This window comes from Engystomops pustulosus, chromosome 7 (assembly GCF_040894005.1).
Source record: "Engystomops pustulosus chromosome 7, aEngPut4.maternal, whole genome shotgun sequence".
NCBI classification, from domain to species: Eukaryota; Metazoa; Chordata; class Amphibia; order Anura; family Leptodactylidae; genus Engystomops; species Engystomops pustulosus.
Window position 1 is genome coordinate 3,410,393 of NC_092417.1, and position 23,416 is coordinate 3,433,808.

Below are 23,416 nucleotides of genomic sequence, written 5' to 3' on the forward strand. Positions count from 1 at the left end.
TCTTCTATCCCCCCTGTATCATCTCTATCTGCCGTATCCTGTATTTTCTATCCCCCCCTGTATCATCTCTATCTGCCGTATCCTGTATCTTCTATCCCCCCCTGTATAATCTCTATCTGCTGTATCCTGCATCTTCTATCCCCCCCTGTATCATCTCTATCTGCCGTATCCTGTATCTTCTATCCCCCCTGTATCATCTCTATCTGCCGTATCCTGTATCTTCTATCCCCCCCTGTATCATCTCTATCTGCCGTATCCTGTATCTTCTATCCCCCCCTGTATCATCTCTATCTGCTGTATCCTGTATCTTCTATCCCCCCCTGTATCATCTCTATCTGCCGTATCCTGTATCTTCTATCCCCCCTGTATCATCTCTATCTGCCGTATCCTGTATCTTCTATCCCCCCCTGTATCATCTCTATCTGCAGTATCCTGTATCTTCTATCCCCCCCTGTATCATCTCTATCTGCCGTATCCTGTATCTTCTATCCCCCCTGTATCATCTCTATCTGCCGTATCCTGTATCTTCTATCCCCCCTGTATCATCTCTATCTGCCGTATCCTGTATCTTCTATCCCCCCCCCGTATCATCTCTATCTGCCGTATCCTGTATCTTCTATCCCCCCCCCTGTATCATCTCTATCTGCCGTATCCTGTATCTTCTATCCCCCCCTGTATCATCTCTATCTGCAGTATCCTGTATCTTCTATCCCCCCCAGTATCATCTCTATCTGCCGTATCCTGTATCTTCTATCCCCCCTGTATAATCTCTATCTGCCGTATCCTGTATCTTCTATCCCCCCCTGTATCATCTCTATCTGCTGTATCCTGTATCTTCTATCCCCCCCCTGTATCATCTCTATCTGCCGTATCCTGTATCTTCTATCCCCCCCCTGTATCATCTCTATCTGCTGTATCCTGTATCTTCTATCCCCCCCTGTATCATCTCTATCTGCTGTATCCTGTATCGTCTATCCCCCCCCTGTATCATCTCTATCTGCCGTATCCTGTATCTTCTATCCCCCCCTATATCATCTCTATCTGCCGTATCCTGTATCTTCTATCCCCCCCTGTATCATCTCTCTGCCGTATCCTGTATCTTCTATCCCCCCCCCCGTATCATCTCTATCTGCCGTATCCTGTATCTTCTATCCCCCCCTGTATCATCTCTATCTGCCGTATCCTGTATCTTCTATCCCCCCCTGTATCATCTCTATCTGCCGTATCCTGTATCTTCTATCCCCCCCTGTATCATCTCTATCTGCCGTATCCTGTATCTTCTATCCCCCCCTGTATCATCTCTATCTGCCGTATCCTGTATCTTCTATCCCCCCCTGTATCATCTCTATCTGCCGTATCCTGTATCTTCTATCCCCCCTGTATCATCTCTATCTGCCGTATCCTGTATCTTCTATCCCCCCCCCCGTATCATCTCTATCTGCCGTATCCTGTATCTTCTATCCCCCCCTGTATCATCTCTATCTGCCGTATCCTGTATCTTCTATCCCCCCTGTATCATCTCTATCTGCCGTATCCTGTATCTTCTATCCCCCCCCTGTATCATCTCTATCTGCCGTATCCTGTATCTTCTATCCCCCCCTGTATCATCTCTATCTGCCGTATCCTGTATCTTCTATCCCCCCCTGTATCATCTCTATCTGCCGTATCCTGTATCTTCTATCCCCCCCCTGTATCATCTCTATCTGCTGTATCCTGTATCTTCTATCCCCTCCTGTATCATCTCTATCTCCTGTATCCTGTATCTTCTATCCCCCCCTGTATCATCTCTATCTGCCGTATCCTGTATCTTCTATCCCCCCCCTGTATAATCTCTATCTGCTGTATCCTGTATCTTCTATCCCCTCCTGTATCATCTCTATCTCCTGTATCCTGTATCTTCTATCCCCCCCTGTATCATCTCTATCTGTCGTATCCTGTATCTTCTATCCCCCCCTGTATAATCTCTATCTGCCGTATCCTGTATCTTCTATCCCCCCCCGTATAATCTCTATCTGCCGTATCCTGTATCTTCTATCGCCCCTAGTATTATCTCTATCTGCCGTATCCTGTATCGTCTATCCCCCCTGTATAATCTCTATCTGCCGTATCCTGTATCTTCTATCACACATAGTCACCTGAACGAGAATGTCAGAGACAGTCCCTGGAATGAGAGTGTCAGAGACAGACAGTCACTGATAGAGACGGTCAAAATAGTTTATAAAAAAAGGGATGGTTAGTGACAGAGATGAGACTATAGATACATATAAAATATTATTTGTTAACCCGTTCTATTTTGTTATAGCTAAGAGAAGTTATTCATTATCTCCCAATGCAGGGAGCTACAGCTAGTGTATATATGTCCAGACCAGACGACACCAGAGTCTGGGATCAGTTCAATGCATCATGTCCAAGTCCCCTCCATTCCCTTCCCCCCACCAACCTAACACCTACACCACAACACTAACCTATACACACATATTTACTTGGGATAGAGTCACATTTTTGAGCCCTGAAAGCTGTATGCCCAGATGGACTCCCAGCTGACAAGTCGGCCAACCGAGCAACCACCGGTCCCGGCCACCCAGGCCTCTGAATCCTCTTGTCTCCCATTCCTGGAAGAAAGGCCAAAACCATCCCCTACAGGACTATACCCACGGAGGAGCCCATCCCCTGCAGGAGTATACCCACGGAGGAGCCCATCCCCTGCAGGAGTATACCCACGGAGGAGCCCATCCCCTGCAGGAGTATACCCACGGAGGAGCCCATCCCCTGCAGGAGTATACCCACGGAGGAGCCCATCCCCTGCAGGAGTATACCCACGGAGGAGCCCATCCCCTGCAGGAGTATACCCACGGAGGAGCCCATCCCCTGCAGGAGTATACCCACGGAGTAGCCCATCCCCTGCAGGAGTATACCCACGGAGGAGCCCATCCCCTGCAGGAGTATACCCACGGAGGAGCCCATCCCCTGCAGGAGTATACCCACGGAGGAGCCCTCTCTTTCCAGAGGTTAGAAACATTGATCTTAAAGGAAATCTACCATCAAAAATTTCATCTTGATAAACCATGGACACTTACTCATAGATCCAGGCACCGTGACTGTGGGAATCTTCTTACATTTGTTATCCATGGCCTCGTTCCTGATAAAATCAACTTTTAAAATATAATAATTAGCCAGAGGGGTTCTGGAACCTGATCCAAGGACAGCAAGTACCCCTTCCAGTTACCAGCCCTGCCCTGCTCCACTGCCTCCCGGGCACAAAGCACAGCACTAAATGTACTGCGGCCTGGAACAGAGCAGTGCTGGGTCCCCGAAAGGAGCCGGGGCACAAACTGCACCAGCCGATTAAACAGCACCTTTGCCAAAACCTTTCTGTCCGTATTTAGAAGCGCTATGGGCCGCCAGTTCTCAATACGAGATCGGTCCTTACCCTTTGACAGGATGATCAGGGCTGACCTCCTCATTGACTTCGGCAGAGCGCCCGAGGAAAGACACTCATTGAATACCTCAGTCAAGAGGGGAACCAAGGCGTCCTTAAAGGTCTTATAAAACTCAGATGTTAAGCCATCTGGACCTGGCGATTTCTTGAGGGCGAGCCCTTCAATCTCCCGGCTGACTTCCTCCTCCCTAATCCTTTAGTGATGAGTCTACTCCTGGCTCAGAGACAGTTTCAGCCAGGAAAGCCGACATCACATCCCGATCTAGATCCTTCCTGCCCAAGAGGTGCGAGTAGAAGGATCTGACGACCTCCAGGATTAGAATAGTTGCATAATCTCTATTATTACATCTGTGGGGCTGCTCTGAAGGGGCTGGCGAGGGCTGTTACACCCTTTATGTACAGGTATATGGTGGGTTACACCCCGAGAGGTAACATGTGATCAGATTCTGTTCTGAGGAGCTCACAATTTTTACTTGTTCCATTGTAATACCTATACTATGACATTGGGGGCGCCATACACAGGACATGGTGCCCCCCATAGAAGAGGTCATCTCTGGGTTGTGACCTTCCATGGTCCTGACTGGCTTCTTCCTTTCCTCTTCCAGTTCCCATCCAGCAGCCATGGCCTATCTCCTGAGCGCCATCCGCAGGATCATCGACACCTTCCACCGCTACAGCTGCCGCAGCGGCCCTTGCGATAAACTGGACAAGGCGCAATTCAAGAGCCTCATCCAGACGGAGTTTGCAGAAGTGATTGAGGTAAGATCCTACATGGAGGTTCCCAGCACTTTGTGCTTCGGAGCTGCTCGTGAAGCAGAGGCGTCTTTTTTGGATTTCCATGAATTACAATGAAGGATAGACCCGGGAGGGAGTGGCTATTACTAGACAGGTCCGCTCTACTTCTTAGGTCCTGTGTTTACTGCCTTCTGCCCCTCAGGGAATGATTAAAGAACAACTGTAAAGTATAAAAACTTTTGCCTGGCTCTGCATTAAGCTAAAATAAGCAATTCTCTAATTTACACTCATGAACCACCTGCAGCCACTTGCCTGCTAGCAGGGCTTTTACCTTGTCCCCCTGGCTGCTCTCCCTGCCTTTGTTATCGTGGTCGCCATGGGAATCCATATCTGTAGCTGGAGCGGAGGGTGGGTGGGATCTTGTTGGGAGGGGCCCTAGCAGAGGTGCGGCTCCCAAACTGTAGCTGCTGGGTGCAGGAGAATATCAGTCCTGATAATTACTGGCAACATGAAAAAATGATGTCACGCGCATGTGACTGAGCTCAGGCCCCACATCAGTTCTAGATCCTGCACACACAACGCATTGTATAGACAGCGACCCCTCTCTGTACAGGAAAGGGTGGTCCACAGCTTCCATAAAGTATAATGGCAGGGAGGGGGAAACACCCCTGCCAATGCATTTCCAGGCTGGTAGTTGATAATAGCGCCCTCCTCAGGTCAGGAGCTGTTGATCACCTCTCTAGAAAGGTTCTGGAATCTGAATCTTATGTAATTGCAGCTGTAGATTCTGCCTGGCAAGGCAACAGCTAAATACAATGATGTGGCTGTGCAACATCCTCCACCGGGGCCTAGCCTCTTCTTGGGGCCTGGAGTCAGCCGGGGCCCGCAGTACCCGAGTGGCTGGCGGTGGCGGCCTAGGCACGCTGTTGTCACGGTGCTTGGTATGGGGAACCGGAGGGCTGTCCTACAGCCTGGCAGGTCTCCAGCAGGGTGGTGTTGGCAAGAAATGATGAGGGAGAGGCTGCTATAGCGGATCTCCCTGGGGCAACCCTTTAGTGTCCAGAGTGTGAGTCTCTGTGTAGTGGACAGGGTGCCCATGATGGTGACAGCCGTAGTAGCAGGGACCAGACGGAGGCAGAGGTTGAACGAAAACAACTTACAGTTCTTTATTGGAACCGGCAGGAACCGCAGCAACGTGCCTTTAACAGGGTGGTGGAGTGCTGAGATGCTTTTGGAGGGAGCCTCAGGAGATAGATCACCAGCCTGGATGTAGAGGGCAGGCTGGGAAGGCAGCTGTGTCCTAATAGGAAGCTTCAGCTTGTCCTTTGGGGCTTCAGGTATCACCTTTAGAGGTAAGATGATACCCCTTTACTCACTACACTAACTCTAGTCTTCTTGCTCCACTCTTCAGAGGCAGGGGCTAGGCTCTTCCTGCTCTGGTATGGGCTAGACTGAGATTACGCACTAACTGAGCTGGTCTCTTCTCTATAACTCACTGAGCTGGTCCTCTGGAACTGAGCTCTAGAAGTTCTGATCTGAGCTGAGCTCAGACTAAGCTTTTCTTTGGAACTGAGCCCAGACTAGAAGCTCTGGAACATTCCTGGCCAGGGGGTTTTGTAACTTCCCCTTGGTCAGGTGGTGGCTGCTCCTCCAATCACATCTCAGCTTACATAGGACCGGATGTAATACAGATCATTGGATGATCTTACATCACACAAAAGTTAACTTCTGCCTTGCCAGGCAGGATTCACCACTGCAATATCCCCTATGTCCTATAAGGACCATGTAGTGTAATGTTGTGACATCTTGTGGGGCGTATTCGCAAACACTCCCTCGCCTTGCATCGGCGAGGGTGTTGCAGCTGTATTGTTAGCTGGAAGGTGATTGGAGAGGAGCCACCACCTGACCAGGGGGGGGGGGTATATAACCCCTGCTGGGTGAGAGGACATGGTCTTCTGGTGAGCGCACGGCAGTCCACAGAACTGATGGTTCTCAGACAAATAGCAGACTGGTGATATCTGTGATATTCCAAATCACAGAAAACCACAAAAATTGTGTAATCAGATATAGTTACCTTGCAGAAGTATACAATCTGAAATTGTCTCAAAGGGCATAATCGTCTGCTGTCCATTTGCCAATTCGTAACTCAGACATATTTCGCTTACGGGCTGGGGTGGGAGGTGGCAGGTAAATATGTTGTCCCTATGGAGTCCCCTTTAACCCCCGCCCTGACAAGAGCAGTCCACAGCTTTCCCTGTAAAAAAATAGCCTGCCCCCTATACACGCCAATTACCCTGGCGCATTTCGTCCTCTGGCTCCTCAAAGGGAATAAAGTGCATCGATGGTACTGGCCGTCCATCGAGGTGGCTTAGCATGGGCCAGACATCCAGTGGCTTGCAGGTCAAATCGGGCTTATCGTAGGCTACACCCTGGTGAAAAAACTGCTCATCTCCAGTTCTGGGGCTGGACTAGGAGATACAATATGCGGCTGGCGTTCCGTTTGTGCCAGATAGATGGTCTAAAGCCCCACCCCCTTATGTATCTGATTGGGCGGACCCCCCTATACAGTTGCTCCTATAGGCCCAGCACGTCCACATCCGGACGCAACTGCCCCGAGTAAATATCTTTAGATCCAGAGATAATATGATAACAAGGTCCGACCATATCTCTAAATTCTACCCATTATCCGTGCGATGTGTCTATATAAAGAGACCCCCTTCCAGTAGAGGAGACCTAGAATTACATTACACATAAAGTTAGAGAGAAATCGAGCGTTTACGAGGTCACACATCCAATTGCCACCAACAGCCGGATGACAATCCTGGCATATACATCTGTGTCTTTATAGGGGTGACATAACTGGGAGGCTTTTGTAGGGGGCTGTGCTGGCCTCAAGATCAGTAAATTTAAAGGAATGGTGTAAAAACCAATTGGTCATTGAGGCCTTTGGGAGAGATGGTATCCAATGTAACGATCCAACCTGCCTCCTTCTGGAGGATCATCTTGTGCCACTTGCCGCTGTGCTCAGGGTATGAAACCGCATCGCTGCCGCATCACCGTTATGGTACGTCCAGACATGGATTGATATTGGTTTGTCTTTTTTGTGGGTCTCCAAGATGTTCCCCCACTCTTCTACGCAGCTCCCTGTAGGTCTTACCCACATACTCAGTACCCCACCTACGTGTAACTTTGTACATGACACCAGTGCTCGTGCAGTCTATGTAGTCTCTAATGGTCTAACGTTTCCGGTAACGCTACTTGTGAATGTAAGGGCAGGCAATAACTCCCAGTCACCCGCCTGTCCAACCATGTGCCTTTCGGTTTGGGGGCTACATAATGGCTATTCACTAGACGATCTCGAGTGGAACCTCTTTTGTGAGAAGTGATTGAAGGGCTTAGGCCTACCAGATTTTTTTAAATCTTTGTTCATCAACAGAATGGGCCAATGTCTCTCCAGGATCTTCCTGGCATCCTCCGACCCATTGTCAAAAGTGGCTATGACCTTCAGTTTATCGTCTGATTCCTTCTTTTCTTTTGGTGGACCATGTAGAAGATCAGTATGACTTTTACTTAAACTGTCCTGATAAGCCTCTGAGGAACCTATCAGGAGACCCACGCTCAAGGAATCTGTCGTTTGCCACCGGAACTCGTTTTCTGAACGGTAGTTTCAGTGTACCCGCAAGTATCACCCCTTGGGCATTCCTTTACGTAGGGGAAATGGGTGATGACTGTCCCATCTTAATAGTGAATTGGTTGCTGTTGGTTTGCGATAAATGGACGAGTGTAGTGTACCATCCGGTAATTTCGTGATCAGCGTGTCTAGGAACGGAAGGTTTGTTTTATAAATCTCTGATGTAAAATGCCTATATGATTCTGGTTGAGTGAATTTACAAAGTTGCCAAACTCATCCGGTCCCCCACGTTTCTGTTCCTCTGGGGGTATGTGTTCTCTAAAAATACGGGCCCCTGAGTCCCTTCTTGTCCCCCTCCCACCTCTTTTGGTACTATGTCCTTTTTTTATCTTTATAGGACCCTTCACTATCTGATACTCCCGCCTCTGTTGAAGAGACCTCCGTATCAGTGGCACAGGGTTGATGTCTTTGGCTCAATATGCAATAAACCCTATTCTCTTTGAAGTCCTGAAGGTTTCTTATGAATTGTTGATGCTTTCTATCTATTTAGAAATATTGGTATTTATTCACTGTCTGATCCCTGGATATGGCTGTTACCACCACGGGCTCCCCATCCATCACCCAGAAACTCATCCTATAGACACCTCAGGGGTTGCCCCATGGAGAACAAGTACATCAGCCTCTCCCTCCATCTTTCTTGCATACACCACCTGCTGGAGACCTGCCAGGCTGTAGGACAGTCCTCCGGTCCCCATACTAAGCACCGTGACACTAGCGTGCCTAGGCTGCAACCACCAGCCACTCCGGTATTCTGGGTCCCGGCTGCCTCCAGGCCTAAAGAAAAGGCCCGGTGGGGGGTGTTGCACATTTATATATATGTGCACATCCTGTGATGCTGCCATGTGTTCATCTTGTTATTCCTGTGTAGGTGTTGTATAGTGTAGTTGGACATGTTTTTATATATTGTCCTCTTTGTGATGTAGTAGATTCCTGTATGATGCAGAGATCCAGTGCTCTGTGCTCTCAGCTCTGTGTCTCCCCTGCCTTGTTGTGCACTAGATCTCTGTACAAGCAGTTACCCGGATTCTGTGACATCATGCAAAAGATGAGAAAAAAGTCTGCTCACCGATTCACAGCAAGATGGTTCAAGGTCCGTGCTGTAGATCCCTCCTGGACTGGAGAAAGTAACACAATCACTTCTGGTTTGTTGATCCAGCAAACAGGACAATGACGCTGTCCGGCTAGCGGGTGTGGATCCTCTGGACCACTGCAGACGATGACACAAGCCACTACCTGGGACCAGAGTCTAAGGGGTGCCCGGTCTACACCAGAGCCCGCCGCAAAGCGAGTTAGACAAGCTGCGAAGTGGTACCACCAGGTCGTTCCTCAGGCGTGACATGTCTGCAGTGGCGGCCAAGGTTGAAGTACAGAGACGGCTGGAGCCGGGGAAGGTGAGTGAAGCCGGCCACCGGACCCTGGAGAGGCATGGGTGCACCCGCGATCCGAGACAGGGATCGCGGGAGCACCCGTGACAGTAACCCCCCCCTCCCCTTTGGCCTCCCCCTCTTCTTCTTGGTCCCAAGAAATCTCTGGAGGAGAGTCCGATCCACGATGTTCTCTTCGGGCTCCCAAGATCTATACTCCGGCCCGAACCCCTTCCAGTATACAAGATGGAACCACTTACCCCTCATGATCTTTATGTCCAGAACTTCCTTAACTTCATAGACATCTGGGGAAACCGCTACAGGAGCAGGAGGAGGGGATTGCTGGGAGAAGTAGTTAAAGATGACTGGCTTCAGGATGGAGACATGGAAGGTGTTTGGGATGCGCATAGATGGAGGAAGGTGGAGCTTGTAGGCCACGGGGTTGATACGCTTCAGCACCTCAAATGGACCCAGATAGTGAGGGCCAAGCTTGTAGCTGGGAATCTTCAGCTGGACATATTTTGAAGACAGCCACACTTTATCACCTGGAGAGAAGATGGGAGGAGGCCTGCGTTTCTTGTCAGCCTGGAGCTTGGTACGAGCGGAAGCCTGCCGCAATGAAAGGCGAGTCTGCTCCCAGATGGTCTTCAGATCGTGTATCAACTCATCAACAGCAGGAACATCCGTAGGCACAGGCAGAGGAAGAGGAGGACGTGGATATTGTCCATAAACGATGAAGAAGGGAGAAGCACCAGAAGTTTCAGAGTTCGGGGAATTGTATAAGAACTCCGCCCATGGCAATAAAGCGGACCAGTCATCTTGGCGAGCCGAGACGAAATGGCGAAGGTAGAAGCCTAGAGTTTGGTTGACTCTCTCTACCTGTCCATTAGACTGCGGATGGTATGCAGAAGAGAAGTCCAGTTTCACCTGTAGCTGATTACACAGAGATCGCCAGAAGCAAGAGACAAACTGAACCGCTCGATCCGAAATAATTTGCAACGGAAGTCCATGTAGCCGAAAGATGTGGATGAAGAATAGACTGGCAAGGCGCGGAGCAGACGGCAGACCAGGCAGCGGAATGAAATGGGACATTTTTGAGAACCGGTTGGTTACCACCCAGATGACAGTATTCCCAGAGGACAGTGGAAGGTCTGTAATAAAGTCCGTGGCCACATGAGTCCACGGGCTACTGGGTATCGGCAACGGCATCAGGAGACCAGCAGGTTTTAGGCGTGATGGCTTGTTATGAGCACAGGAAATACACGAACCCACGAAATCTCACACATCTTTGGCCAGGTCTGGCCACCAATAGTAATGGGAAATGAGGGCAATAGAACGCTGTACCCCTGGAGCAGCAAGAACCATCCGTTCCGGAGGAACAATATGACTAGGAGTAGGATCTTCTCCAACCACATCTGAAGCACGAGAAAGAGCATCGGCTTTAATGTTCTTCTCTGCAGGGCGGAAATGTATGAGAAAATCAAATCGGGGGAAGAAAAGAGACCAACGAACCTGACGAGGATTAAGACGCTGAGCAGTCTGTAGATACAGGAGATTCTTGTGGTCAGTATAAATATGGACCGGATGACGAGCTCCTTCCAGAAGATAGCGCCATTCCTCCAAAGCTAGCTTTATGGCCAAGAGTTCCCGATCTCCAATGGAATAATTCCTTTCGGCAGGTGTGAACGTCTTTGAGAAGAAACCGCTGGTGAAGGTACAACCTTTGGGCCCCTTCAGGGTAAGGACAGCCCCAGCACCAACGGATGAGGCATCAACCTCTAACTGGAAAGGCTTTTCCGTGTCAGGCCTTGTGAGTACAGGCGCAGAGGCAAAAGCAGACTTCAACCTAGTGAAGGCATCTTCAGCAGCCGGAGGCCATTGTATTGCATTAGCATTCTTCTTAGTCAATGTCACGATGGGAGCCACAAGAGAGTAGAAGTGGGGAATAAATTGTCGATAATAGTTGGCGAAGCCCAAAAATCTCTGTATGGCACGTAACCCCACTGGGCGACGCCACTGAAGTACAGCTCCCAACTTGGAAGGATCCATTTGAAGGCCTTTATCAGAAATGACATATCCCAGAAATGGAAGACTACTCTGGTGAAATAAGCATTTCTAGAGTTCGGTTTATAAACAGTTGGACCTTAAGCGCCTGAGGACATGGATCTGGTGAGACTGAAGATCTGGGGAAAACACCAAAATGTCAATCAGGTAGACTATGACACAAGAATAGAGTAAGTCTCTGAAGATGTCATTAACAAATTATTGGAAAACAGCTGGAGCATTGCAGAGTCCAAAGGGCATTACCAGATACTCAAAATGTCCGTTACGGGTATTGAAAGCTGTCTTCCACTCGTCGCCTTCCCGAATACGGATGAGGTTGTATGCCCCTCGCAGATCCAGCTTGGTGAAAACCTTGGCACCCCGGAGTCGGTCAAAGAGTTCAGTGATGAGAGGTAACGGGTAGCGGTTTTTCACCATGACTTTATTGAGACCGCGGTAATCTATGCACGGACGAAGGGAACCATCCTTCTTGGATACAAAGAAGAAGCCAGCACCAGTGGGAGAAGAAGACTTCCGGATGAAACCCTTTTGCAAATTCTCCTTAATATAGGCAGACATAGCATCGGTCTCAGGCACCGACAATGGGTATACTCGTCCTCGTGGAGGAGACATACCCGGCAGCAGGTCAATGGGACAGTCATAGGGGCGGTGTGGAGGCAGGACCTCCGCTTGTTTCTGAGAAAAAACATCGGCGTAGTCTCGGTAGCATGCTGGAAGATTCTTTAGAGGCTTGTCAACCCGGGTAGTTGGCAAGACAGATACTAGGTGAGGAACTTCTAGGCCAGTGATGGCAAACCTTTTAGACACAGAGTGCCCAAACTACAACCAAAACCCATGTATTTTTTTTCGCAAAGTGCCAATGCGACAATTTAAGCCGTAACTTATTGCTCCCTGCTTTTTCGCAGGTTTGAATTGTATAGGCATCTGAGGACACCAATACAGTAGAAATAAGGAGAAAAAGTTTGGATTATCTTTGTAGCTTCCTTCTAGGGTCCTGGGCTGCAAGAGGATGACGAACACTGCCCTTGGGTGATAGTAAGGGTGCCCATAGAGATGGCTCTGAGTGCCACCTCTGGCACCTGTGCCATAGGTTCGCCACCACTGTTCTAGGCAATGAGACTGACAGTCCGGACCCCAACGGAGAACTTCTCCCATCTTCCAATTAAGGACGGGTGCGTGACAATCTCGTGGTCATTTTACAGTTTAGGGGCATTCTATAACATGCAAGTTACAATAATTGGGGCATTATATTGTGTGGGAGTAGAGGAAGGGGCATTATACTGTGTGGATAGGCCATAAGTAGACATTATACCAAGTGGAAGTCCCTAGGGGTGGCCAAAGACAGTTTGTAGGTTGTAAGGGGAGGAAGGTATTATTGTGTGGGGACATTAGGATATGGGTTCAGGGTGGATTAAAAGACATGTTCTGAAAACTATTAAAAAGTTCTGACTTGGAGCTAAGACTCTCAGAAATAATCCATCATCACAGCTGCCAAGTAAATGTAAATGTAAGCTACCGGTGACATCATACATGTAGAGACTCGTCTTCTAGACCAAAATAACATGTTACATATATCCATGACATGGGTAATTGACTTGGAACACAAATATCATTAATATATCCAAAAATCAGGCACTTGGGAAAGTATCACACATTTTTGAGCCCTGGAAGCTGTATGCCCAGCTGCACTCCCAGCTAGTAAGTCGGCCAACCGAGTGAACACCTCAAATCTCAAATCTTCCACCATTCTGCCTGCTGTGACTTGAAATTAAATATAAAATACAAAGAAAAAACATAACATTCAGTTAGGTGTATCCACCAACACTTTACTCCTGAAGAGCTTTTCATAATTTGGTTGTTGTTTCTGTCTCCTTAGGATTCCGGAGATCCCCACACTATTGAAGCCATACTGCGAGCACCTGCTGAAAACAATGATGGAGAGATTGACTTTAAGGAATTTTTAGAACTTGTAGCAAAAGTTGCTGTTGCTTATTTTGAAGCTCCGAGGTCCAAGAAAGGTCAGATCTCTGCATCCCAAAAAGGTTCAATGCTGCACCCATCAACATCCTCAAAAACATGTGAATTAACCCCAAAACAAGATTGAACCAAGAGAGAGGGCTCAACCCAAGCTCAAATCCTCAAACATGACAAAACCCAGAAAGAAGATCCAACTGAGAAAAGTGAGCCAACTCAAAAACAAGCTCTAACCCAAAAACAAGACCCAAGTCAGACGAAGGACCCAATACTGAAACAGGACCCAAGAGAGAAACAAAACCCAATCCACAAACAAGATCAAACCGAAAAACAAGATTCGGCTCCAAAACCTGATTCATTCCAAAAATAAGACCCAACCCAAAAAACAGAACAAACCAAGGAACAAGTCTCGACCAAGAAACAAGATTCCAGCCAAAAACAAGAACCAACAGAGATAAAACACTGAAGCACAAGAAGCACAAACTTAGAAAGAAGCAACAAACAAAAAACAATGTTCAGTTCTTCTGCAAGATCAGACCCAAAAAACAAGACCCAACCGAGAAACAAGAACCTATCCAAAAACAAGATCCAGCTCAGAAACAAGGACAAATCGAGAAGAAAGACCCAAACCAGAAATAACACTTTATAAGGAAGGAAGACTCCACTCAGCCAACCAAAAGCATAATTCAGCTCATGAGCCTGACCCTCAAACTGGCTCCAACCCAAAAGAAGATCCAACCAAACAAGACTCAACTCATCTAACTGAAAACATGATTCAGCTGTTCAGCCGAATGTGAAAATCAAGCATGGCCTGACCCTAAAACTGGGCCAAACCCAAAAAGAAGAGAAGTCACAAAAAGAAAATCTACCTGAGAAACAGGAACAAGAATCCAATCAAATTGACCAAAAAAGAGAACCTAACCCAGAAAAACCCAACCAAAATGGAAAATCCATCTAAGATAAAAGACTCAAAAAAGGAGACCCAATTCAAAAGCAAGACCCCATCATAAAGATCCTGACTCTAAATAGGACTAAAAAAAGAGGTCGGCGCTCTGAGTGAAGACCTAAGCAAGAAAGAAGACACAGCTCAGAACCAATGCTCTGTACAAAAAGATCCAAAGCAGAAACCTGATCCAACAAAGAAGCAATGTTCAGCCCTCATGCAAGATATGACCCAGAAGCATGACTGGACATTAAAGCAGGATCCAATCCAAAAAGATGACCCAAACAAAACAGAAGATTAAGCTCAGAAAAATGAACCAACCAAAATAGAAAACCCAACTCAAAAGCAAAAAAACAACCAAAACAGAAAATTAAGATCAGAAAAAAGACCCATCAAGACCCAACCCAAAAACTGAACCAATGAACAAGTCTCCACCAAGAAATAAGATTCCAGCCAAAAACAAGAACCAACAGAAAAAACAAAAACAACACTTAGCACAAGAAGCACAAACAAAAAAACAAAAACAAGCTCAGAAGCTAGAAACAACCGAAACAGAAGATCAAACTCAGAAAAGAGACCAAACCAAAAATAAGACCCAACTCAAAAGCAAAAAACAACCAAAACAGAAGATGTAGTTCAGAAAAAAGACCTAACCAAAGTGGAAATCCCAACTCAGAAACAACACCCTACCAAACCAGAAGACTCAGCAACAAGACCCAATAAAAAAAAAGACCTGATGATTCAGAAAAATAGACTAATGAAAGTGGACCCAGCTCTGAAAGAGGACCGAAGCAAAGAGAAGACCCGGGTCAGAAACAAGTGGACACTGAAGCAGGATCCAAAAAGATGACCCAAACCAAGAGGAAGACCCAACTCAGAAAAAAGACCCAACTAAAAAGAAGACTCAACCTCAGTCTAATAAAATCACTGTCACCAGTCAGTCCTTGGTGCTTGTATAATCACTGTCATCAGTCAGTCCTCAGTCTAGTATAATAACTGTTACCAGTCAGTCCTCAGTCTAGTATAATCATTGTCACCAGTCAGTCCTTGGTGTTTGTATAATCGCTGTCATCAGTCAGTCCTCAGTCTAGTATAATAACTGTTACCAGTCAGTCCTCAGTCTAGTATAATCACTGGCACCAGTCAGTCCTCAGTCTAGTATAATCACTGCCACCAGTCAGTCCTCAGTCTATTATAATCACTGTTACCAGTCAGTCCTCAGACTAGTATAATCACTACCACCAGTCAGTTCTCAGTCTAGTATAATCACTACCACCAGTCAGTCATCAGTCTAGTATAATCATTGTCACCAGTCAGTTCTCAGTCTAGTATAATCACTGGCACCAGTCAGTCCTCAGTCTAGTATAATCACTGGCACCAGTCAGTCCTCTGTCTAGTATAATCACTACCACCAGTCAGTCATCAGTCTAGTATAATCATTGTCACCAGTCAGTTCTCAGTCTAGTATAATCACTGCCACCAGTCAGTCTTCAGTCTAGTATAATCACTGGCAACAGTCAGTTCTCAGTCTAGTATAATCACTGGCACCAGTCAGTCCTCTGTCTAGTATAATCACTACCACCAGTCAGTCATCAGTCTAGTATAATCATTGTCACCAGTCAGTCCGCAGTCTAGTATAATCACTGGCAACAGTCAGTCCTCAGTCTAGTATAATCACTGCCACCAGTCGGTCCTCTGTCTAGTATAATCACTACCACCAGTCAGTCCTCAGTCTAGTATAATCACTACCACCACCAGTCAGTCCTCAGTCTAGTATAATCACTGCCACCAGTCAGTTCTCAGTCTAGTATAATCACTGGCACCAGTCAGTCCTCAGTCTAGTATAATCACTGGCAACAGTCAGTCCTCTGTCTAGTATAATCACTACCACCAGTCAGTCATCAGTCTAGTATAATCATTGTCACCAGTCAGTTCTCAGTCTAGTATAATCACTGGCACCAGTCAGTCCTCAGTCTAGTATAATCACTGGCACCAGTCAGTCCTCTGTCTATTATAATCACTACCACCAGTCAGTCATCAGTCTAGTATAATCATTGTCACCAGTCAGTCCTTGGTGTTTGTATAATCGCTGTCATCAGTCAGTCCTCAGTCTAGTATAATAACTGTTACCAGTCAGTCCTCAGTCTAGTATAATCACTGGCACCAGTCAGTCCTCAGTCTAGTATAATCACTGCCACCAGTCAGTCCTCAGTCTAGTATAATCACTGCCACCAGTCAGTCCTCAGTCTATTATAATCACTGTTACCAGTCAGTCCTCAGACTAGTATAATCACTACCACCAGTCAGTTCTCAGTCTAGTATAATCACTGCCACCAGTCAGTCCTCAGTCTAGTATAATCACTGTCACCAGTCAGTCCTCAGTCTAGTATAATCACTGTTACCAGTCAGTCCTCAGTCTAGTATAATCACTGGCACCAGTCAGTCCTCAGTCTAGTATAATCACTGCCACCAGTCAGTCCTCAGTCTAGTATAATCACTGCCACCAGTCAGTCCTCAGTCTATTATAATCACTGTTACCAGTCAGTCCTCAGACTAGTATAATCACTACCACCAGTCAGTCCTCAGTCTAGTATAATCACTACCACCAGTCAGTTCTCAGTCTAGTATAATCACTGTCACCAGTCAGTCCTCAGTCTAGTATAATCACTGTCACCAGTCAGTCCTTAGCCTAGTATAATCACTGTCACCAGTCAGACCTCAGACTAGTATAATCATTGTCACCAGTCAGTCCTCAGTCTAGTATCATCACTACCACCAGTCGGTCCTCAGTGATATATAATCACTACCATCAATTGGTCCTCAGTTTAGTATCACCACCAGTCACTCCTTGGTGTAGTGTGATCTCTACCACCAGTCAGTCCTCATTGTGAAATAATCACTGTCACCAGTCAGTCCTCAGTCTAGTATAATCACTGTCACCAGTCAGTCCTCAGTCTAGTATAATCACTGTTACCAGTCAGTCCTCAGTCTAGTATAATCACTGCCACCAGTCAGTCCTCAGTCTAGTATAATCACTCCCACCAGTCAGTCCTCAGTCTAGTATCATCGCTACCATCAGTCAGTCCTCAGTCTAGTATAATCACTACCACCAGTCAGTCCTCAGTCTAGTATCATCGCTACCACCAGTCAGTCTTCAGTCTAGTTTAATCACTTCCACCAGTCAGTCCACAGTCTAGTTTAATCACTACCACCAGTCAGTCCTCAGTCTAGTTTAATCACAGTCACCAGTCAGTCCTCAGACTAGTATAATCACTGTCACCAGTCAGTCCTCAGTCTAGTATAATCACAGTCACCAGTCAGTCCTCAGACTAGTATAATCACTGTCACCAGTCAGTCCTCAGTCTAGTTTAATCACAGTCACCAGTCAGTCCTCAGACTAGTATAATCACTGTCACCAGTCAGTCCTCAGTCTAGTATAATCACAGTCACCAGTCAGTCCTCAGTCTAGTATCATCGCTACCACCAGTCAGTCCTCAGTCTAGTATCATCACTACCACCAGTCAGTCCTTAGTGTTATATAATCACTGCCACCAATTGGTCTTCAGTTAAGTATCACCACCAGTCACTCCTCATTGTAGTGTGAACACTACCACCAGTCAGTCCTCAGTCTAGTATCATCGCTACCATCAGTTAGTCCTCAGTCTAGTATCATCACTACCACCAGTCGGTCCTCAGTGTCATATAATCACTACCACCAATTGTTCCTCAGTTTAGTATCACCACCAGTCTGTCCTCAGTGTAGTATAATCTCTACCACTAAAATGTACACAGTAGCTGCCCGCTCTGTTTTTGCTTCATTAGGGACTGATGTAGCCTCTGAACCCAGGGTGGTGCAGGCTGATATGTTCAATCTTGCACCTCTTCTTGAGACCCCATTCCCATTGTAGTGGCAACGTCCCAAGGCGCATGCCCTGAGTGCCATCTGCAACATCCCCCACCGGGGCCTTTTCTTGGGGCCTGGAGGCAGCCGGGGCCCAGAATACTGGAGTGACTGGCGGTTCCGGCCTGGGGCACGCTGTGGTCACGGTGCTTGGTATGGGGACCGGAGGCCTGTCCTACAGCCTGGCAGCTCTCCAGCAGGTGGTGTGTGCAAGAAATATGGAGGGAGAGGCTGAGGTACTGAATCTCCCTGGGGCAACCCCTGAGTGTCTGTAGGATGAATCCCTGGGTAATGGATGGGGAGCCCGTGGTGGTAACAGCCGTATCAAGGGCCTCAGATGGAGGTAACGTTGTGCAAATCAACTTATGGATCTTTATTGAACAGGTAGGTATAATACATACGGTATACCTGCCATCTGACTGTCTTACCCTCCTGTATGACGTCTAGGTTTTAGGCGCAAGCCTGTGGAGTTTGACATAAAGACGTTCTGACACAGTCTTGGCTACATCCCTGCTAAGTCTAAAGAAAGAGGTTATATGCAAAAACAGCAATCACAGTGGCTTTACCAGCCCAATGGGTGCACTTCCATATGTGTTATTAACTGCTGTATCAGGGTTTTAACACTTTTTAAACTTTAGAGCAGAAAAGGCTTCGGCGCTGCGTGGCACGCCTACATAGGAAATGCTGGAGATATTGCACGCGCACGGTCACGCCCAGCGCCGAAGCCTCTTCTGCTCTAAAGTTTAAAAAGTGTTAAAACCGCGATACAGCAGTTAATAACACAAATGAAAGTAAGTACCGGCACCAGCTCACCCTGAGCTCACCCTGAGCTGGTGCTCGGTACTTACTGCTTACCCCTACCATTCTAACTGGTAGGTTTCCTTTAAAACGTTACCATGACGTTACTGGAAGCAGCACGGCTACCTCGGGTTGCAAGGCACACCATGTATTGTCTACACTGGGAAAGAAGCCTTTGCTTCATCGTTTAAGTGCTAATAAAGCTGGGTGAACACTGAACTGCTGGTTTTCTTTGTTGAAACTGTTCTGTACGTTATCTGAAAGAGGTTTTACATTTTTAGTGGCTCAGGGGTAGTTGTGCTGAGCTCCGGGGGAATCAGCCTCATCAGCCGGTGAATCTGTAGAGCCCATCCTCATGGACGGATCTAAGAACAAGTAGATGGGCCCTCGAGCTAGCGCCATTGCTCCATCTGTAGCCTCCAACTCTTCTGGAGCCGGGTCATCACCCCACTGAGAAGGAATCGCTGGAAGGTCAACCCTCACCGGAACTTCTGGATCTGCTTCATCCTCAGCGGCTTCTTTGGCCATGGAAGACCCTTGAGAGCCGCACATACTTGCAACTGGAGAGTGTTTTCCTGGACCAGTCCTGGTCCATGGATGGCATTGGGGCCTGTGCTCATGATGGCGGTAGACGGGGCACTCACAGGGGTCACTATTTGGGGCACTGCAGATTGGGGAACAGATGAAAGATGCAGCCAGGAATCCTCATTGTACAGATCCTTGTAGGCGTTTCTCTTGGGATCTGGAATCCAGAGGAGGCCGCCGGGGCCCAGAATACCGGAGTGGCTGGCGGCCAAGGGTGCGCTGTGGTCATGGTGCTTAGTATGGGGACTGGAGGGCTGTCCTACAGCCTGGCAGGTCTCCAGCAGGTGGTGTCTGTAAGATATGTCCCTGGGTGATGGATGGGGAGCCTGTGGTGGTAACAGCCGTATCCAGGGATCAGACGGAGGCAACGTTGTGCAAATCAACTCACGGTTCTTTATTGAACAGGTAGCAGCCAACTGGCCAGAACGGTGAAACAGAAGATCTAGATTCAGATACTGGAGTGGTCGTGGAGAGTGGTCCGCAGAAATAGTGCTCCAGCCTGGCAGTAGGTGCTGGGATAATTGAGATGGAGCTGTGTCCAAACTGTGGAAGCTGCAGCTCTGGATTAGAGTCTCCTGACTTTGTTCCCGAAATTGGTTTCTGTATTAGCACTGAAGGTGTGCTCCCCACTATCTCTTCACTCTCAGACTCCTGTAGTCTGGACTGCTGACAGACTTTGAAGGACAGACTCCTGAGAAGGAGCATGAGGTCTGGACTGCCTGTATGCTGGCAGGGGTATTGTTATCCCTTAAATCTGGTCTTTGATGTTGCTAAGGTAGACTGGGCATCAGTGGAGGGCAGAATGGTGGAAATGTTATGTTCTCCTGGAGGTTGTATGTTCTCCTGGAGGTTATATGTTCTCCTGGAGGTTGTATGTTCTCCTGGAGGTTATAGGTTCTCCTGGAGGTTGTATGTTCTCCTGGAAGTTATATGTTCTCCTGGAGGTTGTATGTTCTCCTGGAAGTTATATGTTCTCCTGGAGGTTATATGTTCTCCTAGAGGTTATATGTTCTCCTGGAGGTTGTATGTTCTCCTGGAGGTTGTATGTTCTCCTGGAGGTTGTATGTTCTCCTGGAGGTTATATGTTCTCCTGGAGGTTATATGTTCTCCTAGAGGTTATATGTTCTCCTGGAGGTTGTATGTTCTCCTAGAGGTTGTATGTTATTCAGGAGGTTATATGTTCTCGTGGAGGTTGTATGTTATTCGGGAGGTTATATGTTCTCGTGGAGGTTGTATGTTATTCGGGAGGTTATATGTTCTCCTAGAGGTTGTGTGTTCTCCTGGAGGTTGTATGTTATTCCATAGGTAAAAAGTTCTCCTGGAGGTTATATGTTCTCCTGGAGGTTATATGTTCTCCTGGAGGTTATATGTTATACGGGAGGTTGTATGTTCTCCTGGAGGTTATATGTTATACGGGAGGTTGTATGTTCTCCTGGAGGTTATATGTTCTCCTGGAGGTTATAGGTTCTCCTTTAGGTTATATGTTCTCCTGGAGGTTGTATGTTATTCGGCAGGTTATATGTTCTCCTAGAGGTTTTCTGTTCTCCTGTAGGTTGTATGTTATTCAAGAGGTAAAAAGTTCTCCTGGAGGTTATATGTTATTGGGGAGGTTGTATGTTCTTCTGGAGGTTGTGTGTTCTCCTAGAGGTTGTGTGTTCTCCGGGAGGTTGTATGTTATTCGGCAGGTTACTTTTCTCCTGGAGGTTGTATGTTATTCGAGAAGTAAAAAGTTCTCCTGGAGGTTGTATGTTATTTTGGAGGTTATATGTTCTCCTGGAGGATATGTTCTCCTGGAGGTTGTATGTTATTCGGGAGGTTATATGTTATTCGGGAGGTTGTATGTTCTCCTGGAGGTTGTATGTTATTTGGGAGGTTGTATGTTCTCCTGGAGGTTATATGTTCTCCTGGAGGTTATATGTTCTCCTGGAGGTTATATGTTATTCGGGAGGTTATATGTTCTCCTGGAGGTTGTATGTTCTCCTGGAGGTTGTATGTTCTCCTGGAGGTTATATGTTATTCGGGAGGTTATATGTTCTCCTGGAGGTTATATGTTCTCCTGGAGGTTGTATGTTATTCGGGAGGTTGTATGTTCTCCTGGAGGTTATTTGTTATTCGGGAGGTTATATGTTCTCCTGGAGGTTGTATGTTCTCCTGGAGGTTGTATGTTCTCCTGGAGGTTATATGTTATTCGGGAGGTTATATGTTCTCCTGGAGGTTATATGTTCTCCTGGAGGTTGTATGTTATTCGGGAGGTTATATGTTCTCCTGGAGGTTATATGTTCTCCTGGAGGTTGTATGTTCTCCTTGAATTTATATGTTCTCCTAGAGGTTGTATGTTCTCCTGGAGGTTGTATGTTCTCCTAGAGGTTGTATGTTATTGGGGAGGTTGTATGTTCTTCTGGAGATTGTGTGTTCTCCTAGAGGTTGTGTGTTCTCCGGGAGGTTGTATGTTATTCGGCAGGTTATATGTTCTCCTGGAGGTTGTATGTTATTCGAGAAGTAAAAAGTTCTCCTGGAGGTTGTATGTTCTCCTGGAGGTTATATGTTCTCCTGGAGGTTATATGTTCTCCTGGAGGTTGTATGTAATTTTGGAGGTTATATGTTCTCCTGGAGGTTGTATGTTCTCCTGGAGGTTGTATGTTCTCCTCGAGGTTATATTTTCTCCTGGAGGTTATATGTTCTCCTGGTGGTTGTATGTTCTCCTGGAGGTCGTATGTTATTGGGGAGGTTGTATGTTCTCCTGGAGGTTGTATGTTATTCGGGAGGTTATATGTTATTCGGGAGGTTGTATGTTCTCCTGGAGGTTATTTGTTATTCGGGAGATTATATGTTCTCCTTGAATTTATATGTTCTCCTAGAGGTTGTATGTTCTCCTGGAGGTTGTATGTTCTCCTGGAGGTTGTATGTTCTCGTGGAGATTGTATGTTCTCCTGGAGGTTGTATGTTCTCCTGGAGGTTGTATGTTATTCGGGAGGTTGTGTGTTATTCGGGAGGTTGTATGTTCTTCTAGAGGTTGTGTGTTCTCCGGGAGGTTGTATGTTATTCTGCAGGTTATATGTTCTCCTGGAGGTTGTATGTTATTCTGCAGGTTATATGTTCTCCTGGAGGTTGTATGTTATTCGAGAGGTAAATAGTTCTCCTGGAAGTTATATGTTCTCCTGGAGGTTGTATGTCGTTCAGGAGGTTGTATGTTATTCGGGAGGTTGTATGTCGTTCAGGAGGTTGTATGTTATTCGGGAGGTTGTATGTTCTCCTGGAGGTTGTATGTTATCCTGAAGGTTGTATGTTCTCCTGGAGGTTGTATGTTCTCCTGGAGGTTGTATGTTCTCCCGGAGGTTGTATGTTCTCCTGGAGGTTGTATGTTCTCCTGGAGGTTGTATTTTATTCGGGAGGTTATATGTTCTTCTGGAGGTTGTATGTTCTCCTGGAGGTTATATGTTCTCCTGGAGGTTATATGTTCTCCTGGAGGTTGTATGTTATTCGGGAGGTTATATGTTCTCCTGGAGGTTATATGTTCTCCTGGAGTTTGTATGTTATTCGGGAGGTTGTGTGTTATTCGGGAGGTTGTATGTCGTTCAGGAGGTTGTATGTTATTCGGGAGGTTGTATGTTCTTCGGAAGGTTATATGTTCTCCTGGAGGTTGTATGTTATTCGGGAGGTTGTGTGTTATTCGGGAGGTTGTATGTTATTTGGGAAGTTGTATGGTATTCGGGAGGTTGTATGTTCTCCTGGAGGTTGTGTGTTCTCCTGGAGGTTGTATGTTCTCTGGGAGGTTATATGTTCTCCTGGAGGTTGTATGTTCTCCGGGAGGTTATATGTTCTCCTGGAGGTTGTATGTTCTCCGGGAGGTTATATGTTCTCCTGGAGGTTGTATGTTCTCCTGGAGGTTATATGTTCTCCTGGAGGTTGTGTGTTCTCCTGG

The 23,416-nt window shown here is 47.0% G+C and overlaps 1 protein-coding gene across 1 annotated transcript in view; it reads left to right on the forward strand.

The window, feature by feature from the left end:
- LOC140069132 (uncharacterized) overlaps positions 1 to 23,416 on the forward strand; it is a 137,009-nt gene that overhangs the window by 5,845 nt on the left and 107,748 nt on the right. The window contains exon 2 of the mRNA XM_072114496.1: positions 4,045 to 4,198. Within this exon, the coding sequence (XP_071970597.1) occupies positions 4,061 to 4,198 (138 nt within the window). The 5' untranslated portion in view covers positions 4,045 to 4,060. The remainder of the gene's footprint in view (positions 1 to 4,044; positions 4,199 to 23,416) is intronic.